This window comes from Silurus aristotelis, assembly GCF_946808225.1.
Source record: "Silurus aristotelis genome assembly, chromosome: 10".
Taxonomy (NCBI): domain Eukaryota; kingdom Metazoa; phylum Chordata; class Actinopteri; order Siluriformes; family Siluridae; genus Silurus; species Silurus aristotelis.
Window position 1 is genome coordinate 29,279,373 of NC_139583.1, and position 22,146 is coordinate 29,301,518.

The 22,146-nt window shown below is 38.6% G+C and overlaps 1 protein-coding gene across 1 annotated transcript in view; it reads right to left on the reverse strand.

Annotated features, from left to right (window-relative positions):
• Window positions 1–1,353: 1,353 nt before the first annotated feature.
• The window catches only part of spon1a (spondin 1a), a 78,375-nt gene continuing 57,582 nt past the window's right edge, over window positions 1,354–22,146 (reverse strand). The window contains exons 7-17 of the mRNA XM_083552945.1: window positions 12,975–13,039; window positions 9,618–9,819; window positions 8,376–8,516; window positions 7,757–7,832; window positions 7,294–7,476; window positions 6,502–6,672; window positions 6,125–6,292; window positions 5,351–5,515; window positions 4,322–4,588; window positions 2,420–3,327; window positions 1,354–2,255 (exon numbers count right to left, since the gene is read on the reverse strand). Coding sequence (XP_083409071.1) covers window positions 3,164–3,327; window positions 4,322–4,588; window positions 5,351–5,515; window positions 6,125–6,292; window positions 6,502–6,672; window positions 7,294–7,476; window positions 7,757–7,832; window positions 8,376–8,516; window positions 9,618–9,819; window positions 12,975–13,039 — 1,602 coding nt within the window. The 3' untranslated portion in view covers window positions 1,354–2,255; window positions 2,420–3,163. The remainder of the gene's footprint in view (window positions 2,256–2,419; window positions 3,328–4,321; window positions 4,589–5,350; window positions 5,516–6,124; window positions 6,293–6,501; window positions 6,673–7,293; window positions 7,477–7,756; window positions 7,833–8,375; window positions 8,517–9,617; window positions 9,820–12,974; window positions 13,040–22,146) is intronic.

The window sequence follows — 22,146 nt, forward strand, 5'->3', positions numbered from 1 at the left end:
CCTGATGTTGGTAGATTTACTCATTTACACCTTAAGGCAGTTTAGCATCAACCTCAATCAAGACTTTAATCGTCCCACGACACACTGTGGTTAGAGAGTGGGTGCTATTGCATACATTAGCTTAGCATTTTTTGTTAGCTTAGCTTATAGTAGTCAACAAGGTTTTGTAGTTGACCATAAATACAGTCTGAACTTTGTCACATGTACATTAAAGCACAGTGAAAATCTTTTATTGGAATCTCCCACATTTGGGTGAAGTTGTATCACGGTACAGCAGCCCTGAACACAGCATGTCAAGGAGTCAACAGTGGCAGCTGTAGGATGAGAACCCTGGACCTTCTGATGAATATTTCAGAGCTTTAACAAATAAACGACCATTTATATTTGTTAGATGCTCTTAGCCAGAGCAGCTTTCAATGATCTCATTTGTACAAGTGAGTAGTTGAAGGTTAAGAACCTTGCTCAAGGGCCCAGCAGTGGCAGCTTAGTGGGGTTGGGATTTGAGCTCAAAACCTACTGATCAAAGTCCATCATCTTAACCACTGAGCCATTGCCTTCCCACATCCTCCAACCTTGTTAGACCAATATCCCTACAGTGACCAGTGTCTTCTCTGCCTTTATTCGAGGTGGTATTAAAAGCTTAGGGACTAGTTTTGAAGCAGACCAACAGATGGCAGCACAAGGCTGCATGCACAGTCACAGGGAGCACCGACCTTCATAAATCAGTGTGTCAAAAAACATCATGCCGTGTACATCTGGAGCTGTTCAGCTGGTGCTACTTTGACCACGTGAGTCACCACGTCTGCTATTCTCACCACATACACACCCTGTCACCGAGATCCTCCTCACACACGAATTTCTCACCGGAAACCACACCTTACTCGCCAGATTTGGCTCCTGTGAACTTCTCCGTCTTTCAGAAGATGATGAAAAGAAGAGTTCAGGACATTTTCCAGCAGTGGCAGGAACACTGGAAGCTGTATTGTTGTGCAAGGGGACTTGTAGAAGCGAAAGTGTGGAAACATTAATAAATAAAATACTTTCTTGTAATTAAAATCTCAACATTTTTGACACCACCTTGTATCACTTGTATCATCTTTTTGTGTATTGGACATTACAGAGTAATAAACATACACCTAATTAACATTGTTTATTAAATTAACATTGTTTATTAAATTAACATTGTTTCTTGCCGCCTATGGGAACAACGTTCATGTGAACGTTTTAATCAGGAATGAACATTTTCAAGAATTATTGTCTCCATGATGTAACTTTTAGATTTTTTTTCAGATGTGTAATCCGAAATGTCATGTGACCCAGTTTTACACACGATTCAAAAACGACCAAGGCACGTGATCACAATCTCTTTTATTGTAAAGGTGGCATATTCCAAAATATTCCCAGTATTTCTTCTTGTTGTTCCACGTCAAGGAATAAATATGGCAACGAACGACTAGAAAAGATCGACACGACACTTTGGTAGGAATTCTGGACGCATTTATGAAAGCAGAAACAGTGATGTAAACGCATAAGATGCGAACGAAGCGAAGAACATGGTGTCTGATTGTAGAGCCGGCTTTAGAACGTCACAAGCGTGTTGAAAATGAACATTCCTAAAAACTGTTTTCGGTTTAGAAAATTCCTGTGCTTTTTTTTTTTTTTTTTATAGAGGAGACACATGAGAGAAAAATGCTACTGTTTAATCACTCGATTGGCCTTTACTGGTTTATAAGAACATCATCTGTTCATGGCCAGGAATAATACAACTAACTAAATATTAAACATGCTTCTCGGAGAAGGAAAAAAAAAAAGAGCTAATGAGCTTAAAAACCGGGAAGCTACAGATGTTTCAGATTTCTGATGTGGATAGAAACATGTAATCTTGACTTTATTAAGCTCCGACTGTATCACTTTACATTAAAATGTGGTGTATTATTAATAATTATGGTTAATTATTCCAGGTATTAAGGTGTACAGGGTAAGAACAATATTTCTGCCAATAAATCTTCCTGTTTTTGGTTGGTTTTGTGCCATTAGAAAACTGAACGCAACAATACATCCACTTTTTGGAAACATTTTCCCTAATTAGCCAGTAAACCAGAATTCAATCCATACGCCAGACATTGAATTGTAACCTCTGAACTTTTATACGTTAGTTAGCAATGAAGCTCCAAGACTGTAATTAAGTAGAACATTGTGCACAATGTTACGAAAGTCCGAAGAGGCCACTTGCATTATATGATTTTTCTTTTTCTCTGTTTTCTCGTGAACTCACTGTAAAAACCTGTTTGCTCACGATGTAAATGTCGCAATAAAATCTTGCTAGAACATGCTCTTACACAGAATACACAGAAAAATGTTGTGATCATGAGAAAACAAGAAAAATATTATAATGCATGGCCACTTAGGAGTTCTGTACCATGTGATATTTCAGTCTGGAACACGAAGCCCAGACTCTATAATATAGAATATAGTATAGATAATGAATTGGGTTAATAATGCATTTAACTACTGGAATAAATAAAATAAAAATTGCTTGATATTGTTGTCTGGCAATTTCGAGTGCAGAAGTTAAAAGTTGCCAATGAATTATTTTAGGAAAGGATTTTATTTTTTACATTTCAGAGCATCGATCAGAATGTTAAAGCTAATACAGTGAAAAGTGAAAGCGATGTGTCCTAATGGGTGTGCAAACGTTTGCACTAACTCGTCTGATGCTTTTATTTATTACGTTTATTAAAATAAAGACGGAATCATTGAGAAGGAAATGAAATTTTTCGCTGACTGGAAAAAAACACGTACCAAACTGAATGATTAAATGTGAACTTACGGTATTGTAATCAGCCACTTTCAGATAGAAATGTACTACAAATCGAATAGAACTTTAACATCAACTCTAAACATTTCTCTGCGTCTCTTTTATATGACAAATTACCACTAAACTACTTCCTAGTAAAAAAAACTAAACCAAAAAAAAAAAAAAAAAAGTAGTAAAAAAATTAGCAAACTGCTGCCATCCACAAACAGGTACAGCTGGACTTTAGAAACAGAGCCGTGACCGACACCTCATCCTCATTCGCCCTTCCCCCACCGCCGTCATCATCATCATCTTCGACTTCATCCTCATCTCATCGAGTCCCTTTCCCACAATTCCCTGCAGCACTTAGCAGGGATGGACGTTGCAGGCGCGGATCTCTTTTCTGTCCTTGCAGCTGGTTAACTGTGTGCTCTTGAATCTCTTCTTGGCTGTCATGAGCCGTTCTTGGATCCCCCCACCACAGAATTTGGTACAGTCGCTCCATCCAGACCATGACTTCATTTTGCATCCTGGAGAAAAACGGTTACATGGAGAAAAGCATTTACACTAAAACCATTTACATTTATGCCATTTGACAGATGCTTTTATTCAAAGTGACCTACAACTACCTTGTTACAAATAGTGTTGAGGGCCAAGCTTGGTGTTGGCTTTAAAGTCTAATGTCTTACCCCCATCTGAGAACAGGAACTAATGTTTTATTGACCATCCTCAACATTAAATGCATGAACTATAACAGATGATAAAAAAATAAGACAATTGGCCAATTCCTGTTGTATATGGAGGAATAAAGCACTTTTGGATCTCTGGATAGAAGATAGTTCTTCTTCTTCATGTTGCATTACATTAAACCTTCATTCCATTAATTACATTTATGGCATTTCTGGCAGATGCCCTTATCCAGGGCAACTTACATTTATTTAATGTACACAACACAAAAAGAGTAGAGGGTTAGGGGCCTTGTTTAAGAGCGCAGCAGTGGCAGCTTGCCAGTTTTTGGATTTCGAGATGTTTATTTCAACTCATCTCAGAAATCCTTCTGGCCAGCAGTTCGCAAGTAATCAGTGCACTCCTTCAGTCCGGCGATGCAAATAAAAAGTCGAAAGGCAACAGCCTCAGCAGAAAGAGACACACCAAGCAAAGGAGAGTGGAAGTGTCTCCGAAAGAAAGGACTGCTGGTCCACAAGGGAGCTCGGGGAGATCCGCGATAGGTGTTCAGAAGCCCGAGAGTGTGGGTGAGCCCCGGCGCTGTCCTTTTCAGCACTCACGCCGGGGCTCACCCACACTGCGAAAGTAAACTACCACTTCATAAATTAGTAATAATTGTTAAAGGTATTAAAGTTTGACCTTTCATAGAACTTCAAAAGAGAATTATGGGATTGCATGCTATGGTGATGCTGTATAAAGACCCTGAAATTAGACTCTGTACAGATGATAAGAAGTTTAGATTCACCTCATAATGCTGATCATTTAATTAACGGGTTAATAGTCATCAGTGTCCCTCACCTGCAAGCTCGTCAGTCCACTCCTCTCTTCCCTGGTTGTTCTTTCGTTTCTTTCTTTCCTCTTTGCGCTTCTTTCTCTCATCGCTATTGATGCTGCCTTGATTACACTTCCTGATCTTGCACTTCTTCCTCTGGACAATCTCAGGGCAGGATTCACCCCCAAACTGAGGCTCCAGCTTTATCATCCGTGTCCGGATCATGTGACCCTTCCCACATGACTTATTGCACTCAGACCACTCAGACCACTCGGACATCAAGCAGTCCGATGCTGCAGAGAAGAAAAAAGATGAAATGAGTACACGTTCTTTTTGGGGAGTATAAAGTTGGTGACAGTTATGAATAATAATCTGATAATTGCCCTCAGATGGTGGCTGGACATGTTAGGAAAACAACTCAATAATTTAGAGGTAAACAGAAAGAATCGCTTGTGGAATATGGCACCTGCCCAAGGGAAGGGACATTAGGGGCTGAAAAAGGCTCGGGTTAAACTCATTGCTGCAGCGCTTCCATGGCAAATAGTGGTTTAGAGGCTGTTCAAAAGAGGGATTACAGAGAGTTTAATGGCATGCAGTTTATAGGCCACTTTGAAGTGAATCCAAGTTTGAGGTGGTATAATGTGGAACCATGGATGTATATGACCTAGGGGTGCTGCATCCACCACACACGAAGCCCCTAAAAGCTATTCATTTATTCATCTTAGGTAACTGCTTTCTTCTGGTCAGAGTAGTGGGAAATCCAGAGCCTGATTTAGAAGCACTTGGTATGAGGTGGAAATGCACCCTGTATGAGATGTTAACATGCCACAGTTCACAATCTACACATAAAGTAAATAAAGAAACAAAGAAAGGAAATATTATGTGGCCCTCACAGAAAAAAGTTCGGGGACCCCTGTGCTAGTTTTTAAATCCCCCTCAGTACATTGCGGTGCCTGTGGAAAGTTCACTATATTGTGTTATAATTGTGTAGAGTGTGTGTGTGTGTGTGTGTGTGTGTGTGTGTGTGTGTGTGTGTGTGTGTGTGTGTCGCTCACGGCACTCCGGCAGCATGCATTTTTCCACTTGTTCCAGCTCTTCACTGCACTCTCCCAGTTCCACCGGGGATTTCAGTACGCGCTGCCGAGTGCGAATTCCTTTACCGCATGTCACACTGCAGTCACTCCAATCAGACCACGGAGACAACAAGCACGGGATGGTATCTGTCAAAACAACACATCTTCAGCGCAGGAACAGAACTAAAACACCCTGTCAAAACAAGACTTCCTGTCTCTCTCGGTTTATACTCTTCTGGACAGGAACTATGATCTATGACCGAGCAGAAAGGCAGTTTGTCACTTTTTATTCGGGTTTTTACAGTCAACTGTTTGAATGTCATTATATAGTATATTATTTGACATTTTAATAAAAATTGCTTGTTTTTAGGTCCATACTTATACCATTTTCATCGTCTTTAATGTATTACTGGAATTTTACTAAAAAAATTGCTTATTTTTCTCAGACCCATGAGAATATCGCTGAAAGTAGTTTAGCATTTTTTTATTTTACATTTTCTTTCATTCTTTATGTATTTTTCAATCCATACCTCAACTATTTTATTCTTGTTTTCTTACTATACTTATGGCATTGAGTTACGTGGCCATTATCATCATCATCATCATCATCATCATCATTATTAATTTCAATAAGAAATGAATTTTAAATCCTCTCTCTGTCCCACTCTAAAGTCAACAGTAAACCTCAGACTCTATATTAAATGCTATTAAGAATAATCTATAGATATTTTTGTATGAATGCAAGTTTTTACTTACGGCACTCAGGCATCATGCACTTCTCCACCTCCACCACCTCTGCCCCACAAATTGATCCATCAGAAGGAGGCATTTTGACCATCCGCTCTCTGCGCTTCATACCCAGTCCACATGTGGCACTGCAGGTGTCCCATTCACCCCATTCAGTTACCAGACAACTGCTGGGAGCTACACAACAAAACATGCATAAATATTTCATTTAAGGTCTACAGATCAGTATATTTTTACTTTGTCTTCCATCTGCTTGTTTTTTGTTTGCCTCGTTTCTGCCTCTCTCGAATCACTGGTTTGTTATCCTGATGTGTGCACCTGTTCTGTGTTTAGGCTTTTGTCGTGTAAGGTAACTGTAGGCATAATTAAAGATGTGTTGAACTCACAGCAGTCCTGGTTGACGGTGCACAGCTCGGTCTCCTCGGTGGGAAGAGTGCAGGAAAAACCGTCTTCTGGAAACTGCTTTACATAACGTTCCCTTGAGCGAATTCCTGCTCCACACGACACACTGCATGGAGACCAGGTGATCCACTCTGACATCATACACGTTGATGCATCTGTTACAGAGAGAAAAACGTATATATTTATATAAAACAATTAAATTAAACATATCAATATACAATGTACATACGATATAGATATAAAGAATTTAAACACAAATTTAAATATCCTAATAAATAAATAAAGTCATACGAATTGGCACAATAAAAATTTTAACTATTATATTTTATAATAATTTTTGTAAGTAACAGTAATTATAATAATTATTTATATTCTTATAATAATATTAATAATAATAATAATAATAATAATAATAATAATAATAATAATAATAATAATACAATATTTTATAATATTAAATGCAGACATACAATAAAAAAGTTTTTACTCAGCACAACACAACACTGGAACTAAAACTCTCACACACACACACACACACACACACACACACACACACACACACACACACACACACACACACACACACACACACACACACACACACACATATAGAATCACATATGGCAGGAAAAGTCGGATGTCTGAAAACCTTTGGTTCATGTTGTGTAAAAAAAAAAAAAGTTCCTGAAAATAAAGGTGTGTGTGTGTGTGTGTGTGTGTGTGTGTGTGTGTGTGTGTGTGTGTGTGTGTGTGTGTGTGTGTGTGTGTTATGCTACCCTCGTCACTGCAGCCAGGACCCATACACGGCTCGAAGTCCTGTGTGTGTGGACAGGGGACACTCAGGTCCAGCTGGGCCTTCAGCATCCTCTGTCTCATCCGCTTTCCTTTCTCACAGGTGGAGGAGCTGCAGGCTGACCACGGAGACCAGTTGGAGTAAATACACGTCTCTGGAGTGTCGTCTAGACAAGTGAAGAACAGACAGAATCACGTTCCTGGGTATTCCAAACACCAATATTAAAAAAAAACAGTCAACACAGTTACGTTCTGGAATGTGATTGGTGCATGAAAATAAATTTTTTAATACATTATCGTTTCTAAAGTAACAGCGCGTACAAAAATCTTTAGAATTTTTCGGTAAATGTTTTTTTTATATATATATATATATATATATATGAGAAAGAAGTCCCCGGTGTTGAAGATAATGGAAACATTCCTGGTGAAGAGAATGGAAACACAGACCTTCCTCTTTCTCCTCCTGAGCGATGTCTGCCACAATGTCGTCAACGTTATCGGGGACGATGTTGCACTGCTCACCCTAAACACAAATCCGAAAAAACAAATCAAGTAAATGAGAGCTGAACAAGAGAGAACACTTAAAGTACACTGCACTACTGAAGGTTTATGTGCTTATTGAACATCGCATTCCACAATTAGTCTCCATATGCTGTTATAATAACCTCCATTCTTCTGGGAAGATGTTCCACTACTTTTTGTAGAGATTTGTGAAGAATTATTCATTCACAATGTGTTAGTAGAGTTAGATACTGATGTAGGAGAGGTGAGGGGGTCTGGGGTACAGTCAACGTGTACATTAATCTCAAAGGTGTTCTATGCAGTGGGAGATCTATAGCAGGAGATCTTCCACTCCATCCCATGTAAAGCAGATCTTCATGGAGCTGGCTTTGTGCACAAGGGAAACTGTCAAGTTGGAACAAGTTTGGGTCTCCTTGTTCAAGTGAAGATAAACTTTCATGCTACTGAATTCAAAGATGTCGGATCGTTTGTGATATAAACAAACCTTTATAGTGTAGCACAGATTCGAATCTGAGAAATAACGGAAAACTATAACAAGACAGACCTTGCGTGCGATCCTCTCCACCACCACCCTGGCCACTGGAGTTATAGCGCCACCTTCTGGGTCGTAAAACGGGCTTTGGGGATGATCCAGACTGGTAAGAGGACGAATCTTCTCCTGAGGAAGCGTCAGTTTGTTGGGAGACTGAACAAGAAAAGGACAGTAGGAATGTTAATGTCAATAATTCAGTCATTAAAGCTGTAGATAAAAAAAATTAGTGTTTGTGTATGTTGCATCCATTCACTTTTTTTATTAACAATTAAAGAAGAAAATGTGGAGTGTGATCTGAATTACACATTTGCACATACAATATATTGTATTTTTATACATTTTAATTAGATTTATTTATATACAATGCTATTTGCACTTCTGGTTAGATGCTAACTGCATTTCACTGGCCCTGTACATAGTCTGCACAATGACAATCTAATCTAATCTATTCTAATCTAATCTACTGATGTCGTTGATATTTTTTTAAAACCTCACAATGTGTTGCATCAAAATCTTAATACTAAATATGATTAATTTCCTAATTAAAAAACAAAAATTTCCAATCTAACATCCAATTCTAATGTGCACATCAAAAGGAATGTCAATCAATGATCTTTTTTTTTTTTTTAGAAACACATGTCCACTCTGGAGCAACCGTACACACATGATAAATATTATGATACAAACTACAGCAACATATTCAGAGATCACAGACTATCTATTGGAGCACGTCTCTACATGTTATGCAAAAAAAAAAGTACTTTTTCATTAAGACAAAAAAAAAAAAAAAAAAAAGAATTAGCGCAGCAAACATAGACCTTTCTGCATGTTATTTATTTATTATTAGTTAATATTTCTAATCCAGAGCACCAGCAGGTGGCAGAATCATCCTAAAATCGTTCCTAAAGCTCTGGCTAAATCCCAAATCATCAAATTCTATATATACTAGTGAAGAGAAGCAAAAGAGAGAAAAAGAGAGAGAGAGAGAGAGAGAGAGAGAGAGAGAGAGAGAGAGAGAAAGAGGCCTATATTGAGATTTTGCTGTAGTTTACTGGACTTAAAGTACATGTTCTGGATGGTGTTGGATCAGAACCGACTTCCTGTGATAAATCCAGCTCTGATCCAGATTCTCAGCACAGACACTTTAGTGTAATTAAATCAGTTCAGGTGTCACACAGGAGTTTCTCTCAGTCTAAACTAAATAACACACATATCACAGTGTGAAGGAGGGAAGTCATGGACAGAGACGCCGACCTCGTACGTGACCCCGCTGTCAGTCCCGGCGTCCCACGGGATCATGTCCTGAATGAGCTTCTGAACCCATCCACACTCCTTTGTACAGAGATCTTCAGCTGAAAGACCCACGTTCCAGTCTGGACTCGGCCCAAGCATGGTTAGGAAGGACATGAGGTGACGAGTTCGGTCCACCGAGAACTCTGCAGAGGGAGCGGCTCGCCTGAGACACAAGCAAAATCAGAACCCACATCAGAACCAAACACAAAACAAACATAGAACCAAAATCAGAACCAAACATAGAACCAGAAAAAAAAAATCAGAACCAACATAACAACAAAACATAGAACCCAAAATCGGAACTAAAGATAGAAGCAAACACAAACCAAACATGAAACCAGAAATCAGAACTAAAATCAGAACCATACACAGAACCAAATATAAAAAAATCAGAAACAAACTTCAGAACCAAACATCAGAACCAAACTTAGACCTTAATTAATTTGACTGTAGCAAAGTTCCGTTTTTTCACAATTTAATATATACATTCTGCGTTTTACTGATTTTGTCCTGATGCTCTCAAAAATCACCAGATTTTAAAACTGAATTGATTTGGTTTGTTTGAATTCAAGGTTCTGAGCTCAGACACAGAAATAACTTCACTTTATCCACAGCAGTGAAGTTCTGGAGATGTTTTAACACAATAAATGGACAAAGGGCTGGTAAAGAACGAGAGATGGCCTAAAAAAAAGAGGTCAGGAAAAAAAGGAGAGAATATAACATTTAAATGTGTGAAAGGAAAAACAGCCAAAACAACAATCCAGAGGGAAACTAATGGTAGCTCAGTGATTAAGTCATTCGATGTTGTATCGGAAGGTCTCAATTTCACAAAGTTGAAGGCACACAATTATGGGTTGGCAGGTTTTTGGCAGTTGATAGTTGACTGCTGCAGCTTTCAGCAAAAATCCTCACCGGTAGTTTTTCCGGGTTGTGTTATACAGTATGAGAGTGGCCTCTAGAGGTGAATCACTGACACCACATGCTGTTTATTGAAAGTGTCTTTTATTTATTTATTTTGGATGTTTTTATTTATTTGTACATTTTGTTTCAGTTTGAATCTTAAATTGTTCTCATTATTTTATTAATATAAATAATATATTCATATTTATTTATTTCAGCACATTTTCATGATTCAGTACTTTTTAAATTTATTTTTTATTTTATTTTCCATCAGTCGACTTGTACACACAATTGTATCGGACGTATTTAAATGTTGTAGCTTGAAATATTTTCTTAATTGAACTGGGAGACCAAAACCTGTTCCAGCATGATGATGCTCCTGTACACAAATCCAGCTTCATGAAGATCTGCTTTCCAAGGGTTGAAGTGGAAGATCATCTTCAATAGAGCTCCAAATCTATTAAACACTTTTGGAATGAATGTGAACTGATTTTACCAACACCCTTGTGGTGAATGAATCTCCACAAATCTAAACAAAAAAATCCAGTGGGCTATCTTTCCAGAAGAGTGGAGGTTGTTATAACAGCAGATGAAAATGAAATCAGATGTTCAAACTTATTCACATAACATGTTCAGGTGGCTACAAACCTTTGGCCAGCGAGACTAATTCCCGTTGTGTTTATGTGTTAAAATCAGACCTGTTTCATCTAATCAGCTGATAATTTCCCCTCATGCAGTAATTACACACTGATCTCTCTTTCTCTTGCTCTGGACCTCCGAGCACGTTTGTTGTCATCTGCAGAAGCGAGTGATTGCTTACTGATTGAAGATATTCATTTGCCAATTTAAAGGACTGGAGCTGAGTGGGTTTTCCTGCAAATGAAATTATTAATTTGGCGAATCCAAAGCTGTGAGAGAAGAAGGCAAAAACCTGCATAAAAATTCAATCTAGAACCAAAACTGGATTTTTTACGATTTTTTTTTCTTCATCCATTAAAGTATAACATCAGCACACAGTCATGATCTACATCCAGAACTCACCTACAGTTTTTATTGTACAGATATTCCTCCTTTCTTTCCACTCTCGTCGTTTTCACATAATTTTTTTTTTGTGTGAATTATACACAAACTCAACTTAACTCCAGCCTTCTGAAGCTTCTGAAAAGTTCTGGTGCATATTTATTTTGATCTAAAAATACAATAAGCGCTGACAAATAAGAAAAAGAAGATGATGAGGGCGTGAGGAAGAGAGGAACCAACGTCTTCTCTTTTCTGTTTTCTTTTCAGAGGATCAGAACGAATAAATAGCTGAATAAAACGCCATCAGAAAAATGTCTGACCTTAATTTTACAGTGAATCATCTACGATTCTCACTGTGATCATTAATGTGCTCATTAATTGGTGATTAATTGGTGATTATTTTGTGGTTATTTTGTGATTAATTGGTGATTAATTGGTGATTAATTTCCTGTTACAGCAGCCCTGAAATGTTTTAACAAACATCTTCTGTCTTTCCTTCCTTCCTTCCTTCCTTCCTTCCTTCCTTCCTTCCTGCCTTCCTTCCTTCCTTCCTTCCTTCCTTCCTTCCTTCCTTCCTTCCTTCCTGCCTTCCTTCCTTCCTTCCTTCCTTCCTTCCTTCCTTCCTTCCTTCCTTCCTTCCTTCCTTCTCCTTCTCACCTTCTTTCTTTCTCTTTTTCCTACCATCTCTTTTTCCTACCTTCCATCCTGCGTTTCTTCCTTCCCTCTCACGTTCTTTCTTTAACTTTTTTTCTTCTATCCTTTTTTATTTCACACCTTCTTTCTTTCTTTGTTTTTCCTTCCCTCATTCCTAGGTAGATAGATAGATAGATAGATAGATAGATAGATAGATAGATAGATAGATAGATAGATAGATAGATAGATAGATAGATAGATAGATAGATAGATAGATAGATAGATAGATAGATAGATAGATAGATAGATTTAATTACGAATGCCTGCCTGAATAAGTCAGAAGTGTTTAATGTAGATCTATGTAAAGTGCTGTGTGTATTCTGGATCAGATTGGATCAGAACCGAGCCTCCACTCATCTCTACTCTTCACCTTTCCACTGACCGATTTATCTTTATCTATAGCCCCCCCTAGCATGTAGTTGTGAAACTGCAAAGAGCCCACTGGAGACCATCTAACACTTCTCCGAGAAGCTAATTTAACACTTCTGACTCAACCTGAAAAAACACTAATTTCTGGAAACTCCGAACCCCATCAGGTGAGTTTTACTTCATTGTAGTCATTGTTATTAATTAATGGCGTAACCCGGAGTCTCAGGAGAGAAACAGTGTCATGTGTCACACTTCTCTTATATATACTGATGGTGAGATGGAATGATGTTCTAACTTACAGACACACTCATGACGTACAGGAAGAAAAGTACTTACACATTGAGAGGCTGCCATGCGGGCCACTGCGCCTTCATCTTAATGACCGTCAGCACTTCATCACCCTGTATGGTTAAAAAAAAAGAGGGCATAAATAAATGTAAAGAAAAAGAAAAAATTCTGTGTGTGTGTAAAACCTTTCCTACGTCTGTCCTGTTAACCCGACACACTGAGAAAGGCGGAGTTTCATTCCCTCTGTGCTGGAGGTGATAAATGGAGCTGCCTTTAATTCTGAGCTGAACGGATGACGGCGTGAGAGGCTCATAAATTCCCTATAAATATTTAATCAATTGCTTAAAGCGTGCAGGTTTGCTGCTTCTGTGTGTGTGTGTGTGTGTGTGTGTGTGTGTGTGTGTGTGTGTGTGTGTGTGTGTGTGTGTGTGTGTGTGTGTGTGTGTGTGTGAGAAAGTGGAATGGGAACAAAACAAAAACAGGAGACCTCGAAAGCAGGATATTGCAAAACAACACTGTCACCTCTGACCGTTACAAATCGCTCACACCTGAATCTCAGCTACTATAGGAAGTAGACCCGTGCATATTCCTGTGCAACGGTCAAAGCTCCTGTTATGGAGAATCATTCCCCACCTTCTGACCAATCAGTATCCAGAACACATGTTAACGGTCTAATTCACACTCAACATGTATATGATGATATAAACAAATTAATAAAACAGAAAAAAGGCACAACGTTGTTAACAATAAGACGAGATCGTCCAGGAAAGATCTGAGGAAAATCACATATCTTTAATTTAATGTCCATATAATGTGTTTTTTTTTTTTTTTGCTTTTTTCCTTTCTGCATTCGTTTTAATAATTATAGCCATTTGTATCCATTGAGTCACAGGAAATTGCAGAACCAATCAGTGATGCTGATGTCACAAAAAAGGCTGGTCTTCAGGGTCCTAGTTCATGGTTTCTAGTTCTTCCAGTTGTGTTTTTCTGTATAAATACACTAGATTAGATGCGAGTGCCACCCGAGTGTATTTTTGCTTGGATTTGTACAGTGCTGTGAAAAGGTATTCATCAGACTTCATAAGGAAGAAACCTTGAGAGGATTCAGACTCAAAAGGCAACCCGTCCTCATACCTTCATTGTTGAGGTGCACTGTTCAGTGATAGGAGCTGTTCATTCAAACTGTGGTCCTGAACCTTTGTAGCAGACTGTTGATATTAATTACAGTCCAAATCCATCCTGAGTTTTTGAGTTGCTCAGCAGCTTCATGGATATTTAAGCTGTAGATGTAAAAATTATGGTGGTCTCCAATTGAAAAGAACTCCATCCGTTAATATAATTGAATGTAGCTTGTAATTGAATGTAATGCATTTCAGGTTTGAAGGTGTATTTTCATGACAGGAACAACATATCAGGTGCTTTCCAAAGGAATCAAAATTGTTATTTAGTTTTCTGAAAAAACAAAACAAAAAACCAAAACAGCACTCGTTGCCATAACGAGCTCCGTGGATCTGAATAGCTGTAAATGGCGAGAGTTAAGATTTTTCACCACACGCCTGCTGACCGCTCCACCACACAATGGGAAGTCAGCGAACAGGACGTCGGTGCCGAATGAATTATTCATGAGGTTCCGAATGCTTTTGACGCATCGGCTTTTTTTCCCCGCCAGCCATCGCCGGTGATTGAAACGTTGTAGGCGAATATGGATGAGTTTTTATTTGACATCACGGCCACTTGCCAAGCTTGAGGAAAAAAAAGAAAGTGTTATTGATAAAAAAGACAATGATACCGGTCATCTTATGTCTCAGGAGTGAAGGAGGGAGGGGGGGAGGGAAGGATGGAGGAAGTGAAGGGAGGGAGGGAGGGAGGGGAGGAGGGAGGGAGGGAGGGAAGGAGAAAGCTTTTCCACCTTGGTCCAACTTTAACGTCCGTCCTCCAACTGAGTTTTGGGGGGAAATCAAAACCAAATTTGCTTCCACTACCACTTCAATTGTCAGCACTCAGCTGGTTCCGCCTGACACGCAGATATAATGAGAGATTTCTGCAGAAGGCATCATGTGGCGAGCCGGAGAGCTTTCTCTCTTTCTCTTTCTCTCGCTTTCTCGTGTTATTATGCAATGCCATCTGTCAACATGCCATCTGTCAACAGCGATGCTTCACAAACCCAGAATTAACCACGCTCGCTGCCTCCCAGTCAGAATCGTTCCACTTCTACCGTCGCCGCATTTATCCATCAGAATGCAGAACTTCTATGGATTTCTCCTCATCTGTTATTAAACAAATGTGTTTAAGTGCATGTATGTATGTGTGTGTGTGTCTGTGTGTGTTTGTGTGTGTATATGTGTGTGTGTGTGGGGGGGAAATTATGTAGCGCACACACACACACACACACACACACACACACTCACACACTCACACTCACACACACACACACACACACACACACACACACACACACACACACACACACACACACACACACACACACATGCACTTAAATACCACTGGAGGACAGAATATATAAAAGAGAAATCGTGAACTAGCAGCCTGAAGAACAGCCTTTTTTTGGGACATGAGCATCACTGCAATTTCCTGTGACTCAGCTAATGGATGCAAGTGATTACTATAATTAGTAAAAAGAAGGCAAAAGGGAAAGAAAGCACAGGAGAAAAACAAAACAAAACAATGCACGGAGGAAGCTGTGGCACTTAAAACACATTATATGGACTGTTATATGGACTTTTGAACTCATGTGATTTCCCTGCGGCAGCATGCTGCTCAGATCTCTCCTGGAAGATCTTATCTTATGAATTAGAGCATAGATGCACTATGCGACCAAACGTATTGAGACACCTGTCGTTTTATTTTTAGAGCATTTTAAACAATAGACATTTTCTCAAATCAGCTTTACAACGTGTCACATTATGATCACCTGTGTCGGTTCCCCTTTTGTTGCTAAAACAGTCCCATCAGTCCCCACAGTGCATCAAGCATCAACAGCATCAACTTCTTTACCAGTTTGAGCTACAGGCGCTTATCTGTTGGATCAGACCACACATCCAGCCTTCCCATCTTAAGTGCATCAATGATCCTCGTCCTCCACGACCCTGTCGCCGGTTCACCACTGTTTCTTCCTTGGAGCACTTTTGATAGATTCTGACCACTGCAGACCAGGAACAGCCCACAAGAGCTGCAGTTTTGGAGATGCTCTGACCCAGTCGTCTAGACGTCACAATTTGTCGCTTAAATCCTTACGCTCGCCCATTTTTCCTGCTTCCAACATCAACTTTGAGGACAGAATTTTCACTTGTTGCCCAATTAATAAATCCACCTACTAACAGGTGCCATGATGAAGATCATCAGTGTTCTTCACTTCACCACTCATGATGTTAGAATGTCATAATGTGATGTCTGATCGGTGTAAGTTTATCCATATTGAGTGAGCCAGTGGTGACTGTGGCAAAGAAAAAAACTCCCTGAGATGGTATGAGGAAGAAACATTACTCAAAAAGGAAACCCATGGTCATCTGGGTGAAACCAAATGTGTGTTTTCCTCAAACTGTTCCCTCAAATTTGGAAACAAACATTTGTACAGGACCTTTTTGAATGCTGTAGCATGAAATATTCTCTTCACATGAACTTGAAAACCCCAAACCTGTTCCAGCATGACAATGCTCCTGTGCACAAATCCAGCTCCATGAAGATCTGCTTTACATGGTTTGGAGTGAAGGATCTCTTGCTATTGAGTTCTGATCTCGACTGTATTCTTAACCCAGGCCTCCTCACCTTCTCACATACATCATTACCTAACTTTACTAACACAATGTGGTGGAAGCTCTTACCAGAAGAGTAAAGTTCTTATAGCAGCAAATGGGAACTAGAAATATCTTCTAAAATAAATCCCTTTATGTGCAATTTTGGGTCAGAAATGAGTAAAAAATGACTAGAAGTAGGTTTAATAGTTGTGTACGCTCATAATATACATTATAAAAATGTATTATACCACATTGGTGATCTAGAAGATATTTTCACTTGAGATCATTCATGTTCCTTGCAGTGATATTTGAAAGACAATAAAGTCAATGAAGCAGGAATTAAATTAAAGTTAGACGGAAATAAATAAGGAAATAAACATCAGCTGTATGTTACAGACTATTCTCCAGTTCAGACGTGTCGTCTGGAAGATTATAAAGTTTACACAGAGTATAAAGCTGATGTTCTATATTACATATGTGCTATTAGATCAGAAAAAAAAAAGACTTAGAAACGCAGAGCCGTACTGAGCTGAACGTGACTGTGCGGCTGCTGTGATGCTCCAGATTAGTGTCTGGAGGATGAAATGGTGCTGTTACAGCAGCACCAGCAGCATTTATCATTTTTTGATATTTTATTCAAATGGAGGCCGAGGTTTGTCTGTGTGGAGAGCTGCTGCTGCTCGTCCTGCTGCACGACAATGCACCACGGACGGATCAGCGCATTTCAAAGCATCTGCAGCTCACGCCCCTGCCACTTTAAAATCCATTTCATTTAATTGAGGGACCAGGGATTTTTTTTTTTCTGAGAGAAACGGCAAGAAAAAAAAAAAAGAGAGAGAGAAAGAGTCCCATGGCCGCTATCATCCTGTTGGCAAAGAAAATGTATTAGAAATCTGTTCTCAATGGGAGGCAGAGAAATGCGAGCACTTTGATCTCGCCGAGGGAATGGATGTAGTTAGAGTGAAAATGATCATTCATTTTCCAGGGTGAGAATGGTGATAGAGGCAAAGATCATAATCTATTTATATAAAGATACAGAGAAAAAGGGAAGGACTTTTTCTTTTTTTTTTTTTTACTTTACACCAGAGAATCATTTCTTTTCAATAAAGAGGATAATAACTTATAGCTACAGCTTTTATAATGTTCAATGTTGAAAACCAATGCAAGTCCTCGCTCACACTGATTATCCGAATCATCATTCATTTCAGGATTTGTCTCATTAACAGAGATTAAAAAAAAAATCACTCGTGAGCCTCATGATGGTCTTTTATCTATCTATCTATCTATCTATCTATCTATCTATCTATCTATCTATCTATCTATCTATCTATCTATCTATCTATCTATCTATCTATCTATCTATCTATCTATCTATCTATCTATCTATCTATCTATCAAAAGATTGAAAGAAGGCAGAAAGGAAGGAGAGGTTGGAGCTCTACAGCAGGAGATCTTCCACTCCAACCCATGAAAAGCAGATCTTCATGGAGCTGGCTTTGTGCACAGGAGCATTATCATGCTCAGGTTTGGGTCTCCTAGTTCAAGTAAAAGGAAAATTCAAGTCTGCGCCTCCGATAATAGTGCATCAGCAACTTATCGTTTTCATAAAACATTTTAAAAATTAATTGGTCGAATTGGTTTAGGGGAAAATAAAAGACTTTACGATGTGCCGATTAATAGTGTTGAGCAAATTTACTAATAATACAAATAAATAAATAAAAACAACTACTACAGGTCAACCATTTTACCGGTACTGATATCTAGTTTGGATCGTATTTGCCGATAACCGATTAATCACTCTATTAAAAGAGTTTTAAAATGGATACTGGATAAAAACATAAGGAAATAAAAAACACTTTATGTAAAATAGTACAGAACTTTATTACAAACACAAAAATTAACAGTACTGAATCAAGAGAATGTGCTAAAGCAAAAAATATGAATATATTAATTAATACATATAATTATATAATTAATAAATATAATATAGCGCTCTCCGTGCAGCGGCTCTATAACTCGCCTCTAGAGGCCGCTCTCGTAATGACAACGGACCGGAAAAACTACCCGTATGGATTGTTGCCTACAGCTGATAGTTCCAGTGATCATCTATCGATGCAGATGAATCGACCTCTAATTATAATAATAATAGTAATAAGAAGAAGAAGTGAACTTTAGAAAAAAAAACAAATAAAAATGGAAAGAGGTGCAAAGAGGAGCAAAGAGACTCATCTAAATCGACAAACCGATCGCGGAATTTAAAACCCAGTTGTGTCCTGTTAAAGCTCTCACATCCTGTCACTAACCGGTGACAGGAAATAAACCACCTAAATGTCGCTTTCACTCTGGGGAGGTTCCAGCATTTATCTTTCTTTCAAGTTTTGAATTTTAAAAGCGACATTAGAAAAATAAACCTGGCAAAAAACACCTGAGATTTTTCTACCGTCTTAACGTGATTACAAGTGACCTTTATAGCCAGATGCTCCAGATGTACAGAGAATTCAAAAATATATATTACCATTAATCTCTGACAGCCGATTGCAAGTGTTTTTTTTTTTTTTTTTCGGAATTAGAGCTTTTGAAAAAATTAACATAAATTTATGCAAATTTAGTATCAGTATCACAGTATCACATTTGATATCCAGACAGAAATCACTTTAAACATTAAGGAATTAGAAAGAATTAAAGGGATTTGATCAGAACTACTCAGACCTGATTTTTGGATGCAATCAGGGGCTCAATTCTCTCTTTTGAAGAAGGACACGTTTCTGAGGACCTCACAAATACATTGCAAGTGGTGACTTGACTTTAGAAAACTTTACCCGAATGTTCATATTCATAGTAGACATGTGGATGATTTTGTGCTTTTCTAGGACATTTTGTAAATCATGGACATCTTGGTGTGGCTCAGTGGTCTAGTTTGGGCACGTTCCAGAGAACCAATGCTAACAAAAAATGTGGTCCAGGGTTCACTTCTATTAATGAAATGTCTCCTTCTGGCTTTTCCAGCCATGTTTTTTTTTTTTTTGTTTTGTTTTGTTTTTTGCCAAGCAAATATGGACTTTACGTATAAAACGTTTGTTGAATGCAGTAACATGAAATTGTCCTTTCACGTGAACTAGGAGACCCAAACCTGTTCCAGCATGATAATGCTCCTGTGCACAAATCCAGCTCCATGAAGATCTACTTTCCCTGAGTTGAAGTGGAATATCTTCTACTATAGAGCTCCAACCCTATTGAACACCATTCGGATGAATGTGAAAGCTGACTGCACTCCAGGCCTCCTTACATCATCTCACCCACATCAGAACCTGACTTTCCTAACACCATTGTGGCTCAAATGAATTTCTACAAAATATCCATGAAATCTAGTGAAACATCTTCCCAGATGAGTGGAGCTTATTAGAACAGCAAATGAAAGAGGATTAAATGTGAAAAAGCAACAAATGTATAGTCACATGTCCACAGATGTCTTTTGACCACTATATTGTTTTTAATGAAGATTGTCATGTAAATTATACGTTTCAGATGATGGTGACGTGAAAGTTTGTTTGTTCTTTTGACTTCATCACTATACATTACGTGCTTAGGGTGGATAGCCCCCCCAAAACAAAAAGAAATGTAAATAAAAGGGGTTCATTTGAAAAAAATTCGTTTTTAAATGTTAAATTCTGAGCCATGTGATTATATTAATAAAGGTAAAGTTTTACCTCTAAAACACCTGACATTTAAAGAAGTTTGGAATTATTATTTTAAGTGCTAAACCCTCCGAAACGGGATTACGGTTCACTGAGCTTCTGACTGTATTTTAGTATTTTTATGCTGGAAATGAGAAAAAAGAACGTAAGTTGAAAGATCTTCTCATTTTACAGTAAGGTTTTGCTCTCAGGAGGCCTTCATCTAAATCCGTACTGGGGAAAAAGGCGTCTGTAAAACATATCACGACTTCATCAAACGTAGCTGGAAGAAAGCGTATAATTTAGAGCATCAGAAATAACTCCTGGCAGAGCCGCGTACAGCAGCGAGCTTTAACACATGGCGCACAGAGACTCGAAGACGCGTCAGTTTTAATAAGGACGTCGAAGGAGAAGTGGACGAGGTGCAAACACGACAGGCTGAATATAATCATTCTGCTCATATCTGGATTGCGTGTTAACTAGAAAGCACGAAGATTCTGGCAGATTTAAGCAGCCATGGGGGTGAAGGCATTTTCTATTTAGTGCTGTGAGTTCTGTATTCATAAACAACAGCACTGAAACATGAAAATGTGCTAAAGGAAAGAAATATAAATATATTCATTAATTAAAATTATTATATAATTAATAAAATATCAATAGAAATATAGGGTTGGATTTAGTGATTCACCTCTAGAGGCCGCTCTCGTAATGACAGCGAGCCGAAAGCCGGAAAAACTATTGGTATGGATTTTTGCACACAGACGAGAGTTCCAGCAAACTGAGGATGGGTTCCCCTTTTGAGTCTGGTTCCTCTCAAGGTTTCTTCCTCATTACATCTAAGGGAGTTTTTTTCTTCACCACAGTCACCATGGTGCTCATCAGGGAGAAACACATCGTTCACCTTCACTGTTAAATTCTGTAAAGCTGCTTTGAAACAATGCCTGTTGTGAAAAGCGCAATATAAATAAACTTGACTTGACTTGACTCTGGTAAAACTCATATTTAAAATAGAAATCTCTAAAAATATTTCTGTGAGGGTCCGAACAAGGCGGGAAATTCGTACATCCTGGAAGCATTCCAACATATTGTGTTGGAAAATGCAAACCTACTCCATGCAAAACTACACATGTAAAAACTCCTTGATGGAGCTCAGGAAGTTTATTAGGAAATGAACTCACATCTGAATTTTCAGCCAATCACGATTCAGCATTCACACTGACCAGGGGATAAATGAAAAATGTGTATAGATAATGTGTGTAAGGTTTACGTTATGTTGCTTTTATTTCTACATGGGTGACGCAGTTATATTTATCCGTTATTGCAAGAATAGTGATTAGGAGGTTATGCGTCCGTCTGCAGCAATTAGGTGTTAAGGAGCTTCTGGTTTATTAATGAATTACTGAATAAAATATTTTCCTGAGCAGCCAAAATAAAACCACATGACAGCGAGATGATTTGGTGCAGATATTCGTGTGTGAAATGCACTGTGTACGTCTTCTTCACTATCGGTAATAGAGATACTACATTTCTGCTTTGATATCTCCTCAGCTCCTCAGCAGTCTCCGGGCTGAACGCAGATGCACATCAGACTCTCTTAGAACTCAGACAAATTTTAAGCCCACTGTGGTCTGACTGGCGGCTCGGATTAGAAGCGTATGATTGCGATATTCAATCCTGACTCGCTCCCCTTTGGCAGGTTAAAGTGATTTGATCAGAACCACCCGGCCTGCTCGCTTTTGGATCCAATCAGGACCTTAATTTTTCTCTTCAAAAGAAGGACCTCACAAATAT